The sequence below is a fragment of the Monocercomonoides exilis genome (genome assembly GCF_001643675.1).
Source record: "Monocercomonoides exilis strain PA203 chromosome Unknown scaffold22-1379369, whole genome shotgun sequence".
NCBI lineage: Eukaryota > Preaxostyla > Oxymonadida > Polymastigidae > Monocercomonoides > Monocercomonoides exilis.
The window spans coordinates 380,760-402,239 of NW_027150567.1; the positions used below are offsets into that span (position 1 = coordinate 380,760).

Consider the following 21,480-nt stretch of genomic DNA (forward strand, 5'->3'; position numbering starts at 1 on the left):
AAAATAATCGACACAAAATTGATTATTTCTAAAATTATTTTTTATTTTTTTCTGTGTTAAGCTTCATCGTGTATAATCACAATCGGATATAGTCACAAAATGTAGTGCAAAAACCGATGTGATTATATCCGAATTAGACTGCATATCTCGAGAATGGATTTCAATAAATTTCAAGTTGTTTTTTAATCAATCAAATATTATTTCTCAAATAACTGTTTTTTTAACAGAAATATGAATCAAATCAATTTTTTGAATTTTTTTTATAATTTTTGAAAATCATCACTGAAATTATAGAAATTTCAAAAAAATTCATTCTATTGAATAAAAAAATATTATTTTATTTTCTATCACGTTTATTGAGAAATAAAAAACAAGAATATTATTACCAATAGAAAAAAATTTTTTCTTTGGTAAAAATATCAAAATCATCAATTTTTTATGTGAAAATGAAATCATTTTCTTTTCAAATAAACTTCAATCATTAAATTTTCATTCAAAATGAAAGAAAATTTTTTAATGAAAATGCGTCATTTTTCAAATATTGATAAACCAAATTTGCTGATGAGATAAAAATTTAAAGAATTTAAAACCCCAAACACAAGTTATTCACTCCACAAATAAAAAAAAATTACGTTTCGAAATCGAATTATTCTTTTTTGACATCGAATTAATAAATTACGAAATTGAATTATTAATTTCCGAATTCGAATTATTTTTTTTCGAATTCGAATTATTAATTCCGATTTTGAATTATTTTTTTTCGAATTCGAATTATTAATTCCGATTTTGAATTATTCTTTTTCGATTTTGAATTATTAATTCCGAAATCGAATTATTTTTTTTCGAATATGAATTATTTTTTTTCGAAATTGAATTATTTTTGGTGTAGTAACTTTCATAATAGGCGGACACTTTCCTAATCGCCGGACAGTAGCCTTTTCTCAGCAGCTAATGAACGTAGAATTTTAATTTTTTCCGACATCAATCGTAAGGTGAATATGAGTATATGAAGCATTCTGAGAATACTTCATTCTTGTTCAATCATTTTTTAAAAATAAATTTTGTTCTTCGGAGAAAAAGGAAGTTATTAGTTTTTCCGAATTTCTCCGAAGAACAAAATTTATTTTTAAAAAATGATTGAACAAGAATGAAGTATTCTCAGAATGCTTCATATACTCATATTCACCTTACGATTGATGTCGGAAAAAATTAAAATTCTACGTTCATTAGCTGCTGAGAAAAGGCTACTGTCCGGCGATTAGGAAAGTGTCCGCCTATTATGAAAGTTACTATATTCACTGAAAAATGCGAAAGTGAATAATTTAAAAAAAAGTTCACACAAATGGAATAATGAAATAAATGTTGGGTAATGAAAGAAAAGTTTGAATATTTAATAGTTTCTTTACCACAAAAACACATATAAAAAGAAAAAGGAAAAACAAATAATAAAAACTGTTTTTATCCTTTTTTTTCATGAAATTTCTCTTCCTTTTTTTTCCACATGTTTTTTAACCAATAACAACTTAATTGAAAATTGGAATAACAAACGACAAGCAAACTATTATCATTATTATCTGATCAAATGTCCATATTTAAATTATTTGCCATATTAATATCGTTTTATTTAAATATCAAATAATCGAAGCTGCTGTCTTCAACAGATTTTTAACAACATATGGCGGAACGAGCAGAATTTTTAAGGCTATACCAAGAAGGAACAAAAAGTCTTCTTAGAGCAACTGATCAAGATCAGTTCCAGCAATGGCGTTCGGCTTTCGAATTTTATATTCAGGTGCTGATTGTTGAAATACTTTTAAATGCGTATAATTTTATTATTTTCAACATTCTTGCTTATTTGCTTTTTAGGGAGCAAATTGCTACAATAAAGCTATTCACATTCCATTACCACCTTCTCAACAGTTAGCATATTTATATATTTTGCACATTTATCTTTTTTTATTTATGCTTTATGAACTTTGTTATATTGCAGAAATGATGATACGAGAAAGGCAACAGCAAGGATGCAAAGCCAAATGGAAGGCTCCATAAAGAGAGTCAATCAAATTCTTGACGCAAACCCTGAATGTTTGCTATTTTTATAAAGAAGTTATCGTCAAAACATTGCATTTATTTCTGTTTTTTTCGCTTTGCCCTCTTGCTTTTTGAAATATGAACAGTTTGCCGCTCGTTGTTTCCTGAAAAATACAAGGAAATTAATACAACACCCATTCCTGTAACTCACATCACATATCCGCTTCCTCCTCCTGCACTACCAGTTTACATACCTCCCTTAGAAGAGCCAAAAATATCGCCAGTTGTACAAATGATAATGCAAAGCTCAAAGGTGTCATCTCAAGGAGGCATTTCACGTATATCTTCGACTCCCAAAGAGCCTTCATCAGCATCGTCTGTTTTGAATCCAGCACGGGGAATCGAATTGAGACATTCTGCACCTCCTGCACCTCCTGCGCCTTCCGCAAAGTCCTCCAATCCAACTTCTTTCAGTTTTAATTCATCAACTCCTCACTCTTCTTCTTCCTCTTCCTCTTTCTCATCATCATCATCATCCTCTTCCTCCTCCACCACACCCACTGCTCATAACCCCATTGCCTCTTCCTCTTCCTCTGCTCGCCTGCACCCTTCACAGCCAGCCAAAGTTGGATATGAGCTTCTCTTATCAGTGGTGGAGGCAATGCCAAAGGAGCAGTGCGAGGCAGCTGTGAGTCTTTTGTCGTCGTTGGAGAGGAAGATGATTGAGGCTGTGGCGAACGAGATGGTGGTGGGAGGGGAAGGCGGGGTCACGTTTGAAGATATTGGTTTGGAGGAGGCGTTTTTTTTTAAGATGTGGAGAGGAGGTGAGTGGAGGGAAGAGAGGAAATTGTATTTAGAGAGAGAGAGAGAGAGAAGGAAGAAAAGGAAGAAAAGGAAGGGAGGAAGAGAGGAAGGAGAAGATGAATTGTGGGATTTATTTTTTTTTCCCCCTAAAGAAATAGGTTTTTGTTGTGCAAAACATATCAAACGCAAATAATTATGCATATTTTTGATTACGTTTATAAATTAAAATTATAATGTTTCTATTGCTTCTATTATTTCTGTATCTTTCTTTTTCTTTCCTTTTTCCTTTTTCCTTTTTTCATTTTTCTTTTTTTTCTCTCCTTTTCCTTTCAAGTTGGATGCGACAAAGCAAAGAAGCTGCTGGATGAGATGGTTCTTTATCCAATTATCAGACCGGACTTGTTCGAAGGCATTCGCGCCCCGCCTCGTGGGCTGCTTTTGTTTGGGTGTGTGGATGCGGTGATGGACATTTTTTAATGAAAATTGCATTTTTTTTTTTTTTTTTTTTTTTTTTTTTTTTTTTTTTTTTTAGGAGGGAAGAGGGTTTTGTGGATGAAGGATTGCTTTTTTATTTGTTTATTAGTTTATTTATTTGTTTTATTTATTTGTATGATTTTTATATAACTTTCTATTTCTTTTTCTCTTTCCCTCTTTCTTTCTTTCTATCTCATTGCCTCTTCTTTTTCTTTTTCTTTTTCTTCTTCTTCTTCTTCTTCTTCTTCTTCTTCTTCCCTCTTCTTCCTCACCCAGCCCCCCCGGCACAGGCAAAACCCTCCTCTGCCGTGCTCTCTGCAACAAAGCCGAGTGCCGTTTTTTTTCGCTCTCAGCTTCTTCCCTCACTTCGAAGTGGGTGGGCGAAGGGGAGAAAATGGTGAGGACTCTGTTTAGAGTGGCAGAGGCGGTGCAGCCGAGCATTGTGTTCATTGACGAGATAGACTCGATACTGTCGGTGTGGGAGAGGGAGAGGGAGAAGGAGAGAGAGAAAGAGAGAGAGAGAGAGAGAAAAAGATGGGAGAAGGAGGTGGAGAAGGAAGGAAGGAAGAGAAAGAAAAAGAGAAAAAGAGAAAAAGAAAAAGAAAGAAAAAGAGAAAGAGAAAGAAAGAGAGAAAGAGAGAGAGGTGGGGATGATGATGGAGAATAAAAGAAATAATTGTAATCATAATAATAATAATAGACGTAGAAATGAAATGAAACGAAACGAAGAGAGGGCGAGAAAGAAAGGGAAGAAGATTATTTATTTATTAATTTATTTATTTATTATTTTTTCAATGAAAAAGGGAAAAAGCATATTTGTCATTATTATAAAAAGAAAATTTTTTAACTTAATTTTTTCCTTTGTTCTTTTTCAAAAATGTTTTTCATTAATTTCTTGATTTTATATTCCTCCTCCTCCTCCTCCTCATCATCATCATCTTCTTCTTCTTCTTCTTCTTCTCCTTCCCTCCCTCCCTTCCTTTTTTCCTCTTCTTTGAAATCCTCACAATCCTCATTATCTTTCTCTCTCTCTCTCTCTCTCTCTCTCTCTTTCTTTCTTTCTTTCTTTCTTTCTTTCTTTCTTTCTTTCTTTCTTTCTTTCTTTCTTTCTTTCTTTCTTCCAACAGGAGCGTAGCAGCACAGACAATGAATCATCCATTCGAATGAAAACTGAATTTCTGGTTAATTTAGATGGACTTTCTTCTTCTTCCTCTTCTTCAAACAGAGTTGTCTTCATTGGAGCTACGAATCGACCGTTTGATCTGGACACAGCTGTTTTGAGGAGATTGGTTTGATGGAAAGAAATTAAATTTTTTTCTTTTTCTTTTTCTTTTTCTTTTTCTCATTTCTTTTTTATTTCTTCTTTCTTCTTTCTTTTTTTCTTTTTTTCTTTTTTTCTTTCTTTTTTTTTCATATTTCTTTTCATTTCTTTCTTCTTTTTATTTTATTTTATTTTATTTATTAATTTATTTGTAATGTTTTTTTTTCCATTTTTTCTTTCTTTCTTTCTCTCTTTCTTTATTTCTCTCTTTCTTTCTTTCTCTCTTCCTCTTCCTCTCTCTCTCTCTCTCTAGCCCCGTCGTGTCTATCTGCCCCTACCCGATGCCAATGGAAGAGTTCTTCTTCTGAAACACACACTTTCAAAGACTCAACATTCGCTTTCTGAAGCTGATTTCGAATGGCTGGCTAAACAGACAGAAAGTATGGATGGATTTAAGAGATAAATGAAATAAATAAATAAAACTATAAATAAATAAATAAATAATGTTATTAATGATTTTTTGATTTTTCTTTCTTTCTCTTTCTATTTTTTTCTTTTTTCTAACTTTTTTTTTAAAGAAATATTTTTATTTTGTATCATTTTATTTTCTTTTCATTCATTAACAATTTATTTATTTACACATTTCTTTTCTTTTCCTATTCAATTCCATTCTATTTGTATTATTTTTGTAACATTTTTTTTTTCCAATCTCCTCCTCCTCTTTCTTCTCCTCTTTCTCCTCTTCTTCCTCCGCTTCTTCTTCCTCAACATCTTCTCTATTTAATTCTTCTTCTTCTTCCTCTTCCTCCGCTTCTTCTTCCTCTTTCTTCCTCTTTCTTCTTCTTCCTCCCCCTTCTTCCCCCTTCTCTTCTCTTCCCTCTTCCCCTTCTTCTCTTCCCCAGTGTTTTCCAATGCAGATATAGTTGGTCTCTGCAAAGATGCTGCCCTTGCCCCTGTCAGAGAGGTCATGTCAAACATCCGCTCTGCCTCTTCCAACAACATCCGGCCGGTCTCTATCGATGGTGTGTATGAGTTTATATGTGTTTGTATGTTTGAATATGAATATGCATTGAATGAATGAATAAATGAATGGTTATTTGTAAGTTTGCGTGTTTGTGTTTGTGTGTATATCTCTGTGTATGCATGTATTTTCATTTATGAGTCATTGAAATTTTTATATTTCAGAAATAATTCCATTTTTGCCTTTCTTTTCAAATTGTGTTTTTTTTTTCATTTTGTTTTTTTCATTTTTTTAAAATTCATTTTCTTTCCCCGTGATGATTGTGAATAATTCTATTTTTTTGAAATTCCACAGATCTTAAAGACTCTTTGAAGACAGTTCGACCTTCTTCCAATCCTTCTTCTCTTGTTCGATTTGAGCAGTGGAACAAAGAATATGGTTCTGGATGATCAAAGACATTTTTATAAGAAAAAAAATAATTATTTTTATTTTTATTTTTATTTTCATTTTCATTTTCATTTTCATTTTCATTTTCATTTTCATTTTTTTGAGACTTATCTTTCTTCTTTTGTTTATCAGCATATGAATATTATTGGTAGAATTAAAATACCATTTTTTTATTATTCAAATTATTTTCATTTGTATTTTTATAATATAAGCATGCTGCGTTTTTGCTGATTATTACTTGAATTTTCTTATCTTTTCACTCCATTTATCAACATTAGTTATATATTTTTTAGTTTCAAAGAATAATGATTAAGAATTTGTGGATAATGCAAATTAGTTCTTGAAAAATTGATTTTTGAAGACTTTTATTTGTTTTGATTTTTTTAATTTTTTATTTTTATTTTTTTTTTATTTGTTGGCTGAGATGTTAACATTGTCAATGTGCTTATGAAATTGATAACTGGAGTTTAAAAAAAGAAAAAGAATACAACAACTAATCGTGCAATCAGCTTGTTATTCAATTCTTACGATTAAAAAAATACAACTCTGTTTTTTAATCATGCATTTACAAAAAAACTGATAAATAAATAAAAATAAGTAAAGAGAAAGCGTTAGGAAGTGGTTAAAAAATCCATTAACCGAAAAAATAATTAATTATTATTAATAATTCTTTCATAATTTTAAAAAATCTTCTCCAGAAGATAACAAAACCGCAAATGCAACGTTAACAGCAACATTTTGAAATCTTCCGAATTTGGCAATTATTTGATTGAAAATCAAATTGAAAAACAAAAATAAATAATAAAAAAATAAAATTCAAAAAATTATAAAAAAAAATTATATAACTTTTACAGCTTGCAATAAATAAAAAATTTGACTATAATTTCACCTAATGATTCTATACTTCCGCAAATAATTCTAATAATTAATCACTTGCTTCGAAGAATGGGGGGTGTAAGCATATGATTGTCAGTTAATGTACAATTCGTTCATTGCCCAATGATTATTCCAATGCAAAATTAACAAATAAATAAATAAATAAATAAACATTATTAATTTTCAAATCAATTCAACAAATAAAAAATTTTTCATACCTTTCAACTGATTACTTGCAAAGCTTTATTCGCACTTCCAATTACCTTCCCCTTCTCTTTCTTCGCATTCTCTTCTCCTTCCCTCCCTCTCCTCTTCCTCTTCCTCTTCCTCTTCAATCTCTTTACACCTGATAATAGAAATCAAACAACTTCTTCTTGATTGTGGGTGCACTCCACTTCCAGAACACATACGTATGATCTGGGCCCCAATTACACCAGTCGCTGCAATCACGCACTTGCACATGGCCCATAAACTGTGCTGTGAGAGGGTCGGTATAACTGGTCGCTTTAATACCCACACGACACTGCCCTATCGATAAATATGCGGTTGGGTCCAGTTTTTCCGTCATCTTGGCTGACAGCTTGATCCCTCCCCTTGCCAGAAGAATAGACGCACTCACATCTGCAAACAGATCCACCGTAGCCTTGGGAACAAGAGAAATCGAAGCGTCCCACGTCTGCAGGCAGATGCGATAAGGAGCTGTTGCCTCGAACGAAAGTTTGACTCCAACTTGGAAAGTAACAGGAAGCACAGACACATACACAGTGTATTTCGCAGTGAACGATTTGGATGCATTCACAATACGGAAGGACTTCTCAAAGCAGGGCAGCTCAGGGAATGGCTTGTGGTAGATCGAATGCGAGAACAGAGAGATGTCAACAGCATTGCGCTGGGACGCTCCGTTCACATAGCCATACTCCGCATACGCATCAGCAAGCGACAGTTTGCAGTTCAGCACATACAAGTTGAGTGATGCATACGCCCCTAGAAGCATGTTCCTTGTGGACTTCTTGCACCCTTTGTTCGTCCCAGCCACCACCGAGCCTGTCAGCTCCAGCCCGCACGACTTGTTCCCCACCCAGTAAGACAGCTCATACGACTTGCACAGATCCACACCGCTTGGGCAGTCCTTCTTTGATATTCCTTTCTCCAGTGGAGCCTCCTTCGCTGGACGATGAGCATAGAAGGACTCATCGAGGAAAGAAACGGGCTTCATCTCCTGATAGTTGCGTTTCATCGCCTCTGCTGCGTTTGCTGCTGCAAATGGCTCGGCGTTTGAGGTAGCAACTTTGTTCAAAGTCAACATGGTAGATCCTTCAGAAGTCATCATGATGTTCGATATTTCGGCTTCGTCCATTTCCATGTCTGATGGTGCTGTAAATGACACATATGTGCTTTGCATTGCATCTTTCACAAGTCCTTCAGATAGCCTTGTCGTTTGCTCACCGCTCAAAGTAATATTTTCTTCAGTCAGTGATGGATCGCGGAAATAGAAAAAGTCTTTCTCTGAAAAATAGCTGGAAATCTCAGTTTCGTCTTCTGCATCAGTTATTTCGTAATGGCTTTCATGAACTCCTTGTGTATCAAGCTCGACTTGTGTTGAAGAACTCTCATCACTTGAATGAGTACGTAACGAATTAACAATTGTTGCCTTAACGTTGACAACTTCTTCCGAATCTTCTGAGGAAGCTTTAACATTTGATATCTCTCCAGCTTCATTCAAAGTGAACACAATGGGTCTTGCAAATACGCTTTCTAAATCCGATTTTTCTCCGGTAAGAACAGAATAATCTCCATCAATATTTTGTGAAATTCTCACATCTTTTGCGGTCATTTCGAAAAGAAATTCACCTGCACCAGCGTACATGCACATAAAGTTCGCAGTGCAAGTCATTGCAAACTGTTGAATTCGTGTCTCTTGTTCAGAATTCATTGCTTCAATTCTTGAAGCCGAGTGAAAATCGTATGTATACAGTTTTCCTGCTTCATAGCTAATTTTTGAAGATGTTACTGCACCAAGAATCAAAAATACAAAAAACAACATTTTTAAGTGAAATATTGATCTTTTTATCTATAATGTGTACTTAATTCAAAATGATTAAGGGATTATCTGAAAGTTTTATGGATCAACTTCGTGCAGGAGATTGGATTTGCCCTGTTTGCGCAATTTTTATATTTCATTTCATTATATAGTTAATAACATAATGATGAATGCGAATTTGAAAATCGTTTTCTGCAGCAATGCTCTGGACATAATTATTCCAAACGAATGGCTTGCTTTCGCTGCTCTCAGCCGAAACCAATGTTTATTCCTCGTGGTATGGCGTTAGTTACTAAGCCATTTACCCCGGTTTCCCCCTCTCCTTCTTCAAGCTTGACAGGGCATTGGTGTGAAATTGTTATAAAAATTTTCCATTTTATTTTCCATTAATTGAAAAGGGTTTGCGAGCAATGCAGAGCGCTTAATCCCCCTACAATGTGTATTTACCATGTTCTTTAGTCTTTTAACAATATTTAAATTCGAATACCTCAAATTCGCCACCTTTTCAGATCTGACTGTTTGACATGCGGTGATTCTCGTTGGGCAACAAATAGAACAAAAACAATGAAATCAGCAAAACCTTTAAGGGAAGGTGATTGGTACTGTTCAAGTTTGAATTTTATCTTTGAATTTTTGAATGCGTTATTATTATTTTATTGACTTTTTTGTTGCTTGTGAAAAAGAATGTGGATATTTAAATTATTCTTTCCGTTCTACTTGCCAAAAATGTGATTCTCCAGAAAAATTTGCCTCGACAGTAATTGGTGATACTTTTCAATCAAAAATGAAAGATGGCCGTGTAAAAGAATCACGCCCTGGTGATTGGAAGTGCCCAAATTGCAATGCCGTTTGCTATTTAAAAGCTTTAAGAATTTATTAACATGCTTATTTGTCTTTCATTTTTATTTCCTGAAACTTGAATGATAAAATTTTAAGTATAATTATGCGTTTCGCACATCTTGTTTTAGATGCCAATTTGAAAAGTTGTAGAATGTGATTATCTGATTTATTTTAAGCTCTTTGAGGGTATTTTTTTACACAAATCGTAACAATTAGGTTTATTATGATTTTGATATGTTCATTGACTTTGGACGATTATCTTCACATACATGGCACAATTTTGAAATTTGAACAAGTCTTAATCTTTAATAATCATTTTTATCATTGAAGAATTTCATATTAAGCTTGCACGTAATGAATGTAAATATTGGCCATGATGAAGCATGTTTTTTATTATCATTTAACTTGAATTAAATTTTGGCAAAAAAAAATTTAAAGAAAGTTTGAGTTAGTAAGATATGAAAATTTATTATTATTTAAATTCTAAAAAAAAACTGATTTCTTGAAAAAAAAAATAGGGTGGTTTTTTTATCAGGACAAAAATTTAAATTTTAAATATCTCAACAAATATTCAATATTAATTTCCAGCAATTTGCACAGTTGTATGTTAGCATAAATGACATCGATTCATATACAAATTTTTAACAGCAGTGTTGTATTTTTTTTGAAATAAATAATTTTTATTTTTGAAAATCCTTCTTTTGATGAATTTTTCTATTTTTATAAAATGAGTTGGCTCATCTTTTATATACACAACTTATTTTTTCCATGATATAAACAATTCTGGTTATTTTTTATTTTCGGCAATTTGCTCGTTTAGACTGAATGGAAATTTGTCATTTTTGAAAAATCATTGTCAATGGGACACCTTAAAAAATATTTTTCATTAAATACAGGAGCATCTAACTGAAACTAACACTTGCAGTTATAAATATAATAGTTATATAATATTTCCACAAAATTGTAATTGAAAATTTATCAACAATTATTTCATAATACCATGGGTGCTTTACCCGCCCCCTGGTGCCAAACCCGCACCCTATTCATATTTGAATGAGCTTTCAAAACACAATTAGATGTTTAACTATTGAAAACTATTTTAAAACATCTAAAAATGATGTCAACAATCCAAGTTTTGCTTTTGCTCAATCTCCGTTAATTTTTGTTCTTTCAAAATTAAGCCAGTTTCTTCTTTAATCCAAAGACTATATTTATTGCAACTTTTTCAGAGCTAGAGAAAATAATAAACCAGTTCAATATTATTCGCTTTGTATGTCAGACAACGAAATTTGTTAACGTTATCTTTGATTCAAAATGACAACAAAAGAAATTTTGATATGCTTGATCACACCCAATAAAGATGACTGAAAAACCTGAATTATCATCAACTCAGTTGCACAGAGTTCTTGCAACCAAGGAATATCTATCATTCAAATCCCCATCGAAAAAGCTTTTCGCAATTCGAAAAAGTTTTAAAGTGAAATATTCAACTGCCATAAAAGCAAAGGTTGTGTCAAAAGATGCATGGAAAAGAGGTATAAGAGCGGAAAGAGCTGGCAGAGAAGCTGGAAGGAATGTGCACCCTCAGGCAATTACGAACGACCAATTGGAAGAAATTGAGAACCAGGTGCTAGTCCTTTTATCAAATCAGACAATAGTTCGAATTCGCGATGTGCAAAACATGGTTTGCATTATTTATTAATTTGTTTTTGTAACATTTTCATGTTGCTAAGTGTGTGGATCAAATAGAAAAATCATCAAAACCGAAGCAAGAATTCAAAACAATCAACAAAAAAAATGCATATAAATTAATTCAACGAAGTGATGTTTTGAAGGCTGCAATCGCAAGGCACACGGACGTTGCAAAAATATCAGCGCAGTCACCAGAAAATATCAGAGGATGGTTTTCAGAATTGTTAAGCACTGTTACGGAATACAATATCACAGCTGCGGATATATTCAATTTTGATGAATCGTCTATCGCATGTGGGGAATCATCGAACAAACTGGTTGTTTGCCTAAAAAGTCAAACTCCTCCACAAGTTCCCGTCGTTCCGAAAGTCCCGAATGCAACTATATGCCTTTGTATCTGCGCTGACGGATCCTCATTACCGCAATTTCTTCTATGGCCAAAGAAAACACTCCCGAAAGAGTTTCGCACACTTTCTTCATTTGATATCAGATATATTTTTTCATCTTCCGGGTGGATCACTAAGGATATCTTCAAGTACATTATGATTAATTACTGGATTCCATTAATCGCGGAGAAAGTGAAACCTACAAGTTCTCATCGTGCACTTTTATTAATGGATAATCATTCAACTCACAATGACGAAACTGTAATTGAAGCAGCTAAAAAAAATTACATCATTCTGAAAAAATTCCCACCTAATATGACACATTTGCTTCAGCCGTGTGACTCATGTGTTTTTTCTCGACTAAAATCCACTTTGAGTAACAAATTTGTTATTCCTTCTCCATTTTCTCTCCCTTCTTATCGAGCCCAACTTGCAGAAATTCTCCCCGAAGCCTTGGCTGCAGCTTGTGTTCCATCAACAGTGAAGGCAGCATTCATTAAGACAGGAGTCTGGCCTGTTGCCGCAGCTCCCGTTCTCTCTCGCGTATCTGGAGCACCTATTGGAGCCTCTCCATCGAAAGAAGATCTTCATTCTTCGTCTCAAGATTGGCGTGAAGAACTTTTTGGAAGCTATTCTCCACCAAAAAGGCAAAGTGTTTCAGCTTCATCAATACCATCAGATATTTATTCCTCAGAAAAAGCAAACTCAACAAAATCAACTTCGCCGAACGAATCGATCTGTTCCTCTCCGTCTGATGATCACAAATTAAATTCAACAACAATTATAGAAGATTTGGACAGCTTCGAATTGAAAAAACAACTTGAATATGCAGAAAAGCATCTTGCATTTCTTCGATCCAAATATAAAGAAATAGAAAAAGCGAAAACTTCTTCGACTCCTTCAACATCAAAAACCAAGCATTCTCGTGAAGAATTCAACATTCTTTTGTCAAGCTCTTCTGCAGATGAAGATAAAAGAGAAATAAAACATAAAAAGAAAAAGAAAAAGATAATTTACAAAATAATCAACGATGATACAAGTGGAGAAAGCTTCATTGATGAAAGAAGAAAACCGGAAAAGGAGAAGCCAATTCAAAGAGCAGTTTCACCATCTTTCAGCAGAAAAGAAATTGAATGTCGCGAAAAGAATTATTCTTCGTTGTCATCGTAGTTTGTTTGTTTGTTTTTTCACATTGAAAGGTTTGCATCTGCTGAAAGTGATTATTGATAAAGAAGAACGAGTGAGTACCACATTTGGTTTTTTTTGTTCTTGTATTACCGCAAACTGATTAAGTTGAAGAATTTTTAAAAAAAACTTCGAAACCTTTTTATCTCAAACACCAAACAATGAAGCTTTTCAATAATGTGATGTACTTGTCCTATTTTTTTCAAAGCTCAACGATTGAAAATGAATAGTGTTCATATAACAAAATGTGAACTTTAAATTCAATTTGTGGGTGCGGGTTTGGCACCAGGGGGCGGGTAAAGCACCCATGGTATTAACATTAATTGAATTTCTTTGAAATTGAACATTTATAATCATCTGAATTTTAAACAAATGAAGTTTTAAAAATCCCTACTGAATCATTATTAAATATTACGCAGTAGTAATTTTAAATAACTATTATATTTATAACTGCAAGTGTTAGTTTCAGTTAGATGCTCCTGTATTTAATGAAAAATATTTTTTAAGGTGTCCCATTGACAATGATTTTTCAAAAATGACAAATTTCCATTCAGTCTAAACGAGCAAATTGCCGAAAATAAAAAATAACCAGAATTGTTTATATCATGGAAAAAATAAGTTGTGTATATAAAAGATGAGCCAACTCATTTTATAAAAATAGAAAAATTCATCAAAAGAAGGATTTTCAAAAATAAAAATTATTTATTTCAAAAAAAATACAACACTGCTGTTAAAAATTTGTATATGAATCGATGTCATTTATGCTAACATACAACTGTGCAAATTGCTGGAAATTAATATTGAATATTTGTTGAGATATTTAAAATTTAAATTTTTGTCCGGATAAAAAAAATGTCCGGATAAAAAAACCACCCCACTTGTTTTCCTTCTAATATTTCAATCATTTCCTTTTTCCCTTCCAATCTTCTTTATCCTCTTAACTTCTTATTCCAAGTCTCACTCAATTCGACATTCGAGAATTGTCTCATTCGCCTCCACTGCACTTTAACCCCTTTCTGTTGCTCCAGTCACAAACGCTTCCACTTCTTGCACATCTTCGGATGTGCCAGCAGCGAGGCAAACAGATCAGCCAATTGCAAATGCTTTGTTGTTGGAAGAAAAAATTTCATTTCACGAGCCCTTTGCACACAAAAAAATCACATAGCCTAAACAAACTCCACCGCTTTTCAAAGGAAACCAACATAATAAAGCAGCCTATTTTTTCTGAGAATGAATTACCAATTGACATCGCAGCTGCTCAGCAACCAAAACACCAATAAAATATGTGATCTCCAAAAAAAATGATCCGCCCAAAACCTGTTTGCACATCATCTCTAGCAACAACGCTGCTTCGCCCAGAGGCTGTTCATTCTATGCGAGTTTCTAACTTGGAAACAGAATTGAGGAATCTACAACTGTAATAATCAAAGAACAGGTCACTCCTTCCAAGATCTTCAAACACAGCAAATCCAACGGACAAAGAACCTCAGCTTAAATGCTTCACTGTTTTGAAAAAATTCTTAGATTAGCTTCTTTCAATGCGCAGTTTCGATATTAACTTTCTCCACTTTTTCTTCATTTCCTTGCTTTAAAAAATACCCTTTCATCTATTCATTCAGCGATCTCTTCCTCACAGTATTTCCTCTGCCATAAGTAATTTAATAATTATATCAATTTCTATTGTTATGTTCTGTAAAGAGGAGATTGGACATTTCAACAATAACTCATATTCCTGCGCTTTGGAGAGGATACAGATGGAAACATCTTCATAATCAATTGAACAATAAAATTTACATACATAAATATCTTTTTGTGTTATAAACAAAAATGTTGCATTCCCCTTGTTCATCCAATCTCCAATAATCATCAGGCAGAATTTCAAAAATATTGCATAACCACCATTGTCTGTTGTCACACAGGAAATAATATTTCTGGTTCTACAGGTAATGTTTACACACAGAATTCTCAATCAGTAAATGGATAATTCCGTTCTTTAAAATCTTATGATCATTTAATCCATTACAAAAAAGACTCAAGTTATAAACCGTTGTTTTTCTTCCTGGATGCAAGCCAAAAATAACCAACAGTAAATAGGATGGCGCGAGCGCAGCTATTTTCGTGATTGCATAACGTTGTATTTATTTGCCTGTTTCTTTTCTTCCGGCATGGGCTCATTCATATTGAATGATGAAATGGCATTGCTTTCTTGCTGCATTGTATTTCCAAAATTGCAGGCAACAAACAGTACTGAAAAATTCACTCGTCTGTATTCGTATTTGCATGTGAATTCATGATTGTTTCAATTTTTCTTATTTTTTTCAAGAAGTGTCTTCCGAACTGGAGGATTATGATAAAGAAGAGCAAAAACAGAAAATCCTTGAAATGAATGAAATTATTGATGAAATGAATGTGGAAGAATTTGAAAATGTTTTTACAAAAAAAATGCTCAACACAATCAACAAAATGATTGAAATAAAGAAACTTTCGATGAAGATTGCAATTGTCTTGTTGAGGCAAGTGGGATATTGCGAAGCACTGAAAAATGTGTGGGTTTATAGCTTTTGCCAATTTTTGTTGTGCCACGATTTAGAGAAGATGATGATTGATGAAAATGAGAAAAAAGATGAAAAGGATGAAATGCTTCTTATTGAACTGTGTGAATGCTTTGCTTGGCTGAATGAAGATTTTATTTCAAAGGAATTGTTTTCAATCATCATGCCTTGCCTTCTGAAAGCTGCATCGAAGAAAGAGGAAAACGAGGAGGTTCAAAAAGAAGTGGAGATGAGTTGGCTGGCTTTGAGCTGCATTAATGAAAATGATGTATGAACATTTCAATTTTATTTTTAATGTGAATAAATTTTTCATCTTTTTTTAATAAGTTTATTGAACAAAAACCGTATTATTATGAAATCAAAGAAATCATTGAATATCACAGGGAACATCACAACTTGACTCGACTTGCATATCAGTCTGCTTGGAAGTTTTTGATATACAGATCTTATAACGATGAAAGCTTTAGAACGGCTGATGCGGATGATCTGCATTTTGTGAGAGAAGCAGCAGGAGAATTGGAGGAGCTGACAAAGTGTGTTGATTGGAAGAGAGAGAAAGGGGAGAAAGGAGAAAAAGAAAGAGGAGAAGAGCTCACATAGATGAGATGGCTGGCTGCAATTGGTTATTACTTATCGTTATTCAATTGAATGAAGAGCATGATAGGCTCATTGGAAGCATCGCAAGTGCATATCGAGCAGCGAAGAATAATTGTCAGGATATTTGCTCGCAATGGGTTGAAACGTTGATCAGAGCAGTGAAAAACAGAACAGTGGAGGTTGCAGACTTATTGAAAGGAGGAGCTGTTAATATCATTTTGGGGGAACTTCATCGACCAACATTGAATGATGAAAAGCCATGGAATTATTTAGATTTCTTTTAAGGAGTTTTTGGGCTATTGAAAAGAAATGTGAATGATGAAACAGATGCAACAAAAATGAAAAAGGTTTAAAGAAAGTTATTTGAAAAAATGGAGGAAGAAGGACACGAAGAATGGGTGGTTGGATTGCGCTATGGCTTTTCGTACGGAATGTTTGGGGGTCATTTTTTGTTTCAAAAGTTTGATGATTTTCTTGTGTTTTGCTGAACAATGAATTTTTTATACTTTCAATTTTTTTTTCTTTTTTCTTTTTTCTTTTTTCTTTTTTCTTTTTTCTTTTTTTTTTTTTATTTTATTTTATTTTATTTTTTGTATGAATTCTCTGGAAGATACCCAATCAACATAATTCGGGAGCTGGCCTTCCATTTTTCTTTTTTCAAAAAATCAACTGAAGTTGCTCTTTCTCAGCCTCGCAACCTTCAAGTTTAATGAAATGACGTTGATTTAAGAAAATGAAAGGAATAACAAGTGAAGCTAAAAAGAAAAGCAAAAGCGAAAAGGAGAGTTTTTTGAAAGTGAAGATTGCATTACTTAATATTAATTGTTTTCAGCAAGAAAAAAAGAAAGCACATTTGATTTTTTTGTTTAACATAGATGGAATCATTTAAGTCAAATATCCTTTTTTTTTGAAGATACATTTCAAAGAAAAGATGTAAAATGAGCTGTTCAACGTCAGAATCCTTGAATTTTGTTTTTTTTCCGAATTGAAATTATTTTTGTTAATCTTTTTATGAATTTGTCCATTATTTAGATAATATTGGGTTTGATCAAATCTTCAAAATTCTTCGCACTTATGCCAAGGTTGAATAAATTGGAAATTTGATGTGAAATAAAAAAGGTTACACAAAAATTTAAATGTTGCTCAAATGATACAAAATTAATTTGAAAGAAAAAAAAAACTGAAAAGAAATATCTTAAATTGAGATACAATAAATTTAAAATCAAATTTAAAGTTATGAAAACATATTTCTGAATAGAAAAAAAAAATTCAAAAATGCAAGAAGCATTAAAAAAAATAAAATTTTAAAAAAATAAATATTTGAAATGAATGGTTCTATTAAATGGCTGTTCGTACCTTATTCATAAATTAAAAATACTTCATTTTCAATAAGTCCAGAAACAAAGTATTCGTATATAATATTTTTCTTTTGTACTGGGGGTATACTGATATAGACATCTTCAAATCCATTTTCCTCCAGCTTATCAATCATCATTCTTTTCAATATCATTCTTTCTGCCCCATTGTGCATTGTACCCGTCAACCTTTGATGAATATTTTCGAAAAAGGTTGAGCAATCACAAAAACTTGATCGAATCATATACGACCGAGAAAGCTCCTCCAGCATTGCGTCTACAGCTCCTCCTCCTATCAAGTCAAAAGTGTTCATAACACCACCATCCAGGACTTTCATAATAATATCAGTGCATTTTTCTCGTATTCCAATGAAGCTGTCTTTTGTCCTTCTGCTAATATTGGCAACGCATTTCATTATGTCTATCTGAATTTCAACGAGAAGGATTTGAACGTCAACAACTTCTGTAAATACATGTAGCCATCTTTCAATGATATAAAAATTTTTTATTTCTTTTCTCATCTCTTTCTTTTCCTTCTTGATTCTATTTACGCATTTTGACAGCTCGTTTAATTCCTTTGTTGCTTCTCTGTAAAAGTCTTTCTTCGTCACAAAAAATTTCCACAAATTCTCAGATTGTTTATTTCGTTTCAATCTGTACAAGATGAAGAACCAAGCTGATTGATATGAAAGATGAGACAGATTACGATGATCTTGGTGATATCTGATTATCTCAGAAATTTCATTTAAAAAATAATCATATTTATCTTGCAAAACCTTTTGAGGAAAAAAATACACTGTTATTCTAAAGAAAATTAAAATTGAACATACAATCGAAATGTTTCCCTTCCCCATTGCTAATAAAGCTATTTCCACTTTGTTTTGAGCTTCTTCAGAAGTATCTTTGTTTGAAGCTACTTTTAAAAGACAAATTGCAACGGTTCTGGAGATTTCTTCTTCGCAAGAACCATCAAATAATAAGAGATAACATTCGCAGAGATCAGTTAATAGGTTTTCGTTTCCCCCTTTCTTCTCTTTTCTTTCTTCATTCTCGATCATTTTTCGAAATCTATTGCTCAATGCTTGTGAACTGTTGTTCTCTCCATAAATCTTTCTTAATTCTTTGTGATATCCTATGCTCTTCAACATTGCAAGCGCATTTTCTAAAGATAACTTCTTTTTATCAATAAGCGAATGAAGATTGTCGAACAGTTTTTGAGTCATTGTATACTTCAAATCTTCTTTATTCATTTGCTCGAGAGCTTTATTTATTTCTTTGATTATTAACTTTTGGACCACATTGCCACACTTATCGAGATCAGCAAACAAATCTGTGAAGAAACGAAACAAATAGCATTTTTCAGATAAATTTCGAAGCAAACCATCTAACTTACTTTTTAAAGGAGAAACATATACATCACTAGAAGAAATTCCCATTTTGCTTATTAATTGCTGAATGAAGAGAAAATAAAAATTTATTAATTCCAAATAACTAAAAAAATCAAACTTATTTTTTCTTTCCAAGAAAAAAATGAAAACATTTTCAAAAACGAAAAAAAATTCCACTATTAGTATAAAGTACTATAAAACATACAAGCAAAAACCTTTAAATATTAGCTTTATGTGAATGATAAGATTATTTTTTCTTTTATCGTTAAAGCCCATAGTTTCATATTTTGAACAAAATAAAATGGGTCAAATTTTGTGTTCAGTCACTCACCATTCATGTATATTGGGCATAATCCGAATATATCGGTATGCCCAGATTTCTTAGAAACTTTCCTGAATATAATAATACATGGGTAAATGCAGAAGATAGGAGTACCTATTTTTTTTGTTTGATCCTAGAAAAAATGTAATAAACAACAACAAATATATATATTTGTAATATTTATATCACTTAAAGTGAATTTTATTTGCACATTTTTGGAAACAAATTATGATCATTTTTTCAGAAAATATGGGATTGATCGGTTTTCGTTATCATTTGATCCTGACTGAAATGGAAACAAATATATCTATTTCGAGATATTTAAGAATGTTTATGGACCCTGATTGCGCTTGGACGTGGTATCGAGTGCAATTACTTAATTGCTGTTCCAAAAAATGCATGAATTGTCAAAAACCAATGAATTTATGTCTTAATATGGGGAAGCGTTGCTGGATATGTAAAAATTGCAAAAGAAAAATAAGTGTTTATAAGGACACTTCGTTTTTCATGTCAAAGATTGGGATATCAAAACTTCTGCAACTTTTGCTTTTATTATATATGAAATTAAATTTCAAAAAAATCTCGTATTTAGTGGGCATAAGCAGAGATTCTGTTTCATATTGGGCAAGTGTTTCTCGAACAACTGCTGTTAGCACTGTTGCGAAAATGGATTTGACATTGGGAGGATCAGAGTGCAACGTGGAAATAGATGAAGCCGTTCTTCGCAAAAGAAAATTCAAAAAAGGAAGGGACAAGCAACAAATATGGATCTTTGGAATGGTGGAGCGAAAAACTGATCGTAACCAAGGAAAATGTTTGATAGTTCGTGTCGAAAACAGAAAGAAAGAAACTTTAATACCCATTATTGAAAATTTCGTAAAAAAGCAGACAACAGTTTATTCTGACGAGTGGCGAGCGTATTCCTGTTTGAATTCTTTGGGTTTTAAACATTCAATGGTTTGTCATAAGTATCGGTTCAAAGATAAAATATCATCTGCTTGCACGAATATTATCGAAGGGCTTTGGAGTCAATTAAGAAGGTTTTTACCACGTACAAGTACAAGATTAAAATTTTTAGATAATTATTTGGCAAGTTTTATGCTGGAAAAAAACAAACCATTTCATTTTCACGAGTATGTTAGAATGATTCATGATTTTGTTCCCACAAAGGAGTACGAAAATCAAAAGGAGCAAATTAGAGATTTTGTCGATGAAAACACAGAGACTGATAGCGATATAACTCTTACAGCTGAAGGATCATCGGACGAGGATCTAGGAGCAGGTGATGGCAGTGATGCTTCTGAATACACTGAAAATTGAGTTTTTTAATATTTTTTTCACATTCACAAAATATCTCAAGAATTCACTCAATATACTTATTTATTTTCTTAAAACAGCATAGAAATCGTCAATGAGTCTTTTTGAGCACATACAAAAATTTTTCCATTAAAAAAATAGGTACCCCTATCTTCTGCTCTTACCAATACATGCTGTTCATAAGTAAATTGAATATAATAAATTGCGGAAACGTGTTTATGGAGATATTTTAGAAAAAAATTTTTTTGATCAAAATTAAATATTTTCGAATTTTCATTAAAAAAGTGACTGATTTGTTTTTTTAAAGCTTCGAAAAAACGAAAAACATATTAAAATGATATTATTCAAATAAGAACAATATTTAAGGCTCATATACAGAGGCACTTGCTCCATCTCCTACTCCGAAATCTTCATCAGATCCAACATCGCTACCTTCATTGACAACATCATCTACGTCTGGAATCTCCTCATCTTCATCAATGATTTCTTTTTCTTCTTCTTCTTCTTCCATTTGAACAGGTTCAATTTCCTTTTCAAAGCACAGATATTTTATTAATTAAATGAACGTTAAATTAAATGTTGATTTCACCAAAAACAGTGAAAGATAATCATGCATAAGTCTGATCATTGTTTCAAATCGAGGGAAAGTGCATCGCAAATGTTGTCATAATCCTTCAATTGTATTAAGATAAACACCAGTTTCTGGGTTTCTGTAATGTATTTTGCGGAACGCATTTTGATGTGTATGTCAAAGTGTTTCCATCAAAGAATAAGCACGTGGTTCATAGGAAATAATAAATGTTCCAGTTTTGATGTCTTTCTTGATAATTGGAATTAAAGTTTCCTTTTTTCTGTTAACTACAACAACCATAAACCGTTTCCCCGCTCCACTTCCCTCTAATCTTTTTTCCCCTCCGAAAATCCACATTGTCTTTTTCTTTCTTCTTCTCC

At 32.6% G+C, this 21,480-nt stretch overlaps 7 protein-coding genes across 7 annotated transcripts; 4 read left to right on the forward strand and 3 right to left on the reverse strand.

The window, feature by feature from the left end:
• The first annotated feature begins 1,588 nt into the window (after window positions 1-1,588).
• On the forward strand, window positions 1,589-6,483 carry MONOS_15688 (p97J). The gene is made up of 10 exons (XM_067868581.1): window positions 1,589-1,792; window positions 1,867-1,919; window positions 1,991-2,085; window positions 2,178-2,816; window positions 3,170-3,281; window positions 3,586-3,784; window positions 4,437-4,598; window positions 4,884-5,010; window positions 5,473-5,592; window positions 5,886-6,483. The coding sequence occupies exons 1-10, from the start codon at window positions 1,676-1,678 to the stop codon at window positions 5,978-5,980; spliced, it is 1,719 nt and encodes a 572-aa protein (XP_067727425.1). The 5' UTR covers window positions 1,589-1,675; the 3' UTR covers window positions 5,981-6,483.
• On the reverse strand, window positions 6,473-8,953 carry MONOS_15689 (putative lipid transport family protein). The gene is made up of 2 exons (XM_067868582.1): window positions 7,073-8,953; window positions 6,473-6,910 (listed from the first exon to the last, which is right to left on the reverse strand). Exon 1 carries the CDS (start codon window positions 8,896-8,898, stop codon window positions 7,195-7,197), a length of 1,704 nt encoding a protein of 567 aa, XP_067727426.1. The 5' UTR covers window positions 8,899-8,953; the 3' UTR covers window positions 6,473-6,910; window positions 7,073-7,194.
• Window positions 8,954-8,962: 9 nt separating this feature from the next.
• On the forward strand, window positions 8,963-10,200 carry MONOS_15690 (putative Zn-finger in Ran binding protein and others domain containing protein). The gene is made up of 6 exons (XM_067868584.1): window positions 8,963-9,011; window positions 9,094-9,242; window positions 9,294-9,332; window positions 9,405-9,505; window positions 9,579-9,742; window positions 9,832-10,200. The coding sequence occupies exons 1-6, from the start codon at window positions 8,976-8,978 to the stop codon at window positions 9,883-9,885; spliced, it is 543 nt and encodes a 180-aa protein (XP_067727427.1). The 5' UTR covers window positions 8,963-8,975; the 3' UTR covers window positions 9,886-10,200.
• A 1,326-nt stretch (window positions 10,201-11,526) lies between these two features.
• Window positions 11,527-13,181, forward strand: MONOS_7556 (uncharacterized protein). Its single transcript, XM_067877891.1, has one exon. It carries the CDS (start codon window positions 11,970-11,972, stop codon window positions 12,981-12,983), a length of 1,014 nt encoding a protein of 337 aa, XP_067727428.1. The 5' UTR covers window positions 11,527-11,969; the 3' UTR covers window positions 12,984-13,181.
• Window positions 13,182-15,016: 1,835 nt separating this feature from the next.
• MONOS_7555 (uncharacterized protein) lies at window positions 15,017-16,150 on the forward strand (the record flags this gene model as incomplete). The annotated part of the gene is made up of 3 exons (XM_067877890.1): window positions 15,017-15,260; window positions 15,322-15,818; window positions 15,878-16,150. The coding sequence occupies exons 1-3, from the start codon at window positions 15,164-15,166 to the stop codon at window positions 16,148-16,150; spliced, it is 867 nt and encodes a 288-aa protein (XP_067727429.1). The 5' UTR covers window positions 15,017-15,163.
• Window positions 16,151-17,190: 1,040 nt separating this feature from the next.
• On the reverse strand, window positions 17,191-19,157 carry MONOS_18622 (uncharacterized protein). The gene is made up of 5 exons (XM_067871658.1): window positions 19,106-19,157; window positions 19,009-19,017; window positions 18,884-18,953; window positions 18,333-18,832; window positions 17,191-18,278 (listed from the first exon to the last, which is right to left on the reverse strand). Exons 3-5 carry the CDS (start codon window positions 18,936-18,938, stop codon window positions 17,505-17,507), a joined length of 1,329 nt encoding a protein of 442 aa, XP_067727430.1. The 5' UTR covers window positions 18,939-18,953; window positions 19,009-19,017; window positions 19,106-19,157; the 3' UTR covers window positions 17,191-17,504.
• Window positions 19,158-20,890: 1,733 nt separating this feature from the next.
• Window positions 20,891-21,264, reverse strand: MONOS_7554 (uncharacterized protein; the record flags this gene model as incomplete). Its single annotated transcript, XM_067877889.1, has 2 exons — window positions 20,891-21,058; window positions 21,226-21,264. The coding sequence occupies 2 exons, from the start codon at window positions 21,262-21,264 to the stop codon at window positions 20,891-20,893; spliced, it is 207 nt and encodes a 68-aa protein (XP_067727431.1).
• Between the last annotated feature and the right edge of the window lie 216 nt (window positions 21,265-21,480).

Excerpts from the sequence above, each read along its gene's own strand:
- MONOS_15688 (XM_067868581.1), top strand. The coding sequence starts at position 1,676 with ATGGCGGAACGAGCAGAATTTTTAAGGCTATACCAAGAAGGAACAAAA. Across the intron at positions 1,793-1,866 it reads CTTTCGAATTTTATATTCAG|GGAGCAAATTGCTACAATAA; the intron begins GTGCTGATTGTT and ends TTTGCTTTTTAG. Across the intron at positions 1,920-1,990 it reads CCATTACCACCTTCTCAACA|AAATGATGATACGAGAAAGG; the intron begins GTTAGCATATTT and ends GTTATATTGCAG.
- MONOS_15689 (XM_067868582.1), bottom strand. The coding sequence starts at position 8,898 with ATGTTGTTTTTTGTATTTTTGATTCTTGGTGCAGTAACATCTTCAAAA.
- MONOS_15690 (XM_067868584.1), top strand. The coding sequence starts at position 8,976 with ATGGATCAACTTCGTGCAGGAGATTGGATTTGCCCT. Across the intron at positions 9,012-9,093 it reads CAGGAGATTGGATTTGCCCT|CAATGCTCTGGACATAATTA; the intron begins GTTTGCGCAATT and ends CGTTTTCTGCAG. Across the intron at positions 9,506-9,578 it reads AGGTGATTGGTACTGTTCAA|AATGTGGATATTTAAATTAT; the intron begins GTTTGAATTTTA and ends CTTGTGAAAAAG.
- MONOS_7556 (XM_067877891.1), top strand. The coding sequence starts at position 11,970 with ATGATTAATTACTGGATTCCATTAATCGCGGAGAAAGTGAAACCTACA.
- MONOS_18622 (XM_067871658.1), bottom strand. The coding sequence starts at position 18,938 with ATGGGAATTTCTTCTAGTGATGTATATGTTTCTCCTTTAAAAAGTAAG. Across the intron at positions 18,833-18,883 it reads TTTAAAAAGTAAGTTAGATG|ATTTGTTTGCTGATCTCGAT; the intron begins GTTTGCTTCGAA and ends GTTTCTTCACAG. Across the intron at positions 18,279-18,332 it reads GGAAGGGAAACATTTCGATT|GTTTTGCAAGATAAATATGA; the intron begins GTATGTTCAATT and ends TTTCCTCAAAAG.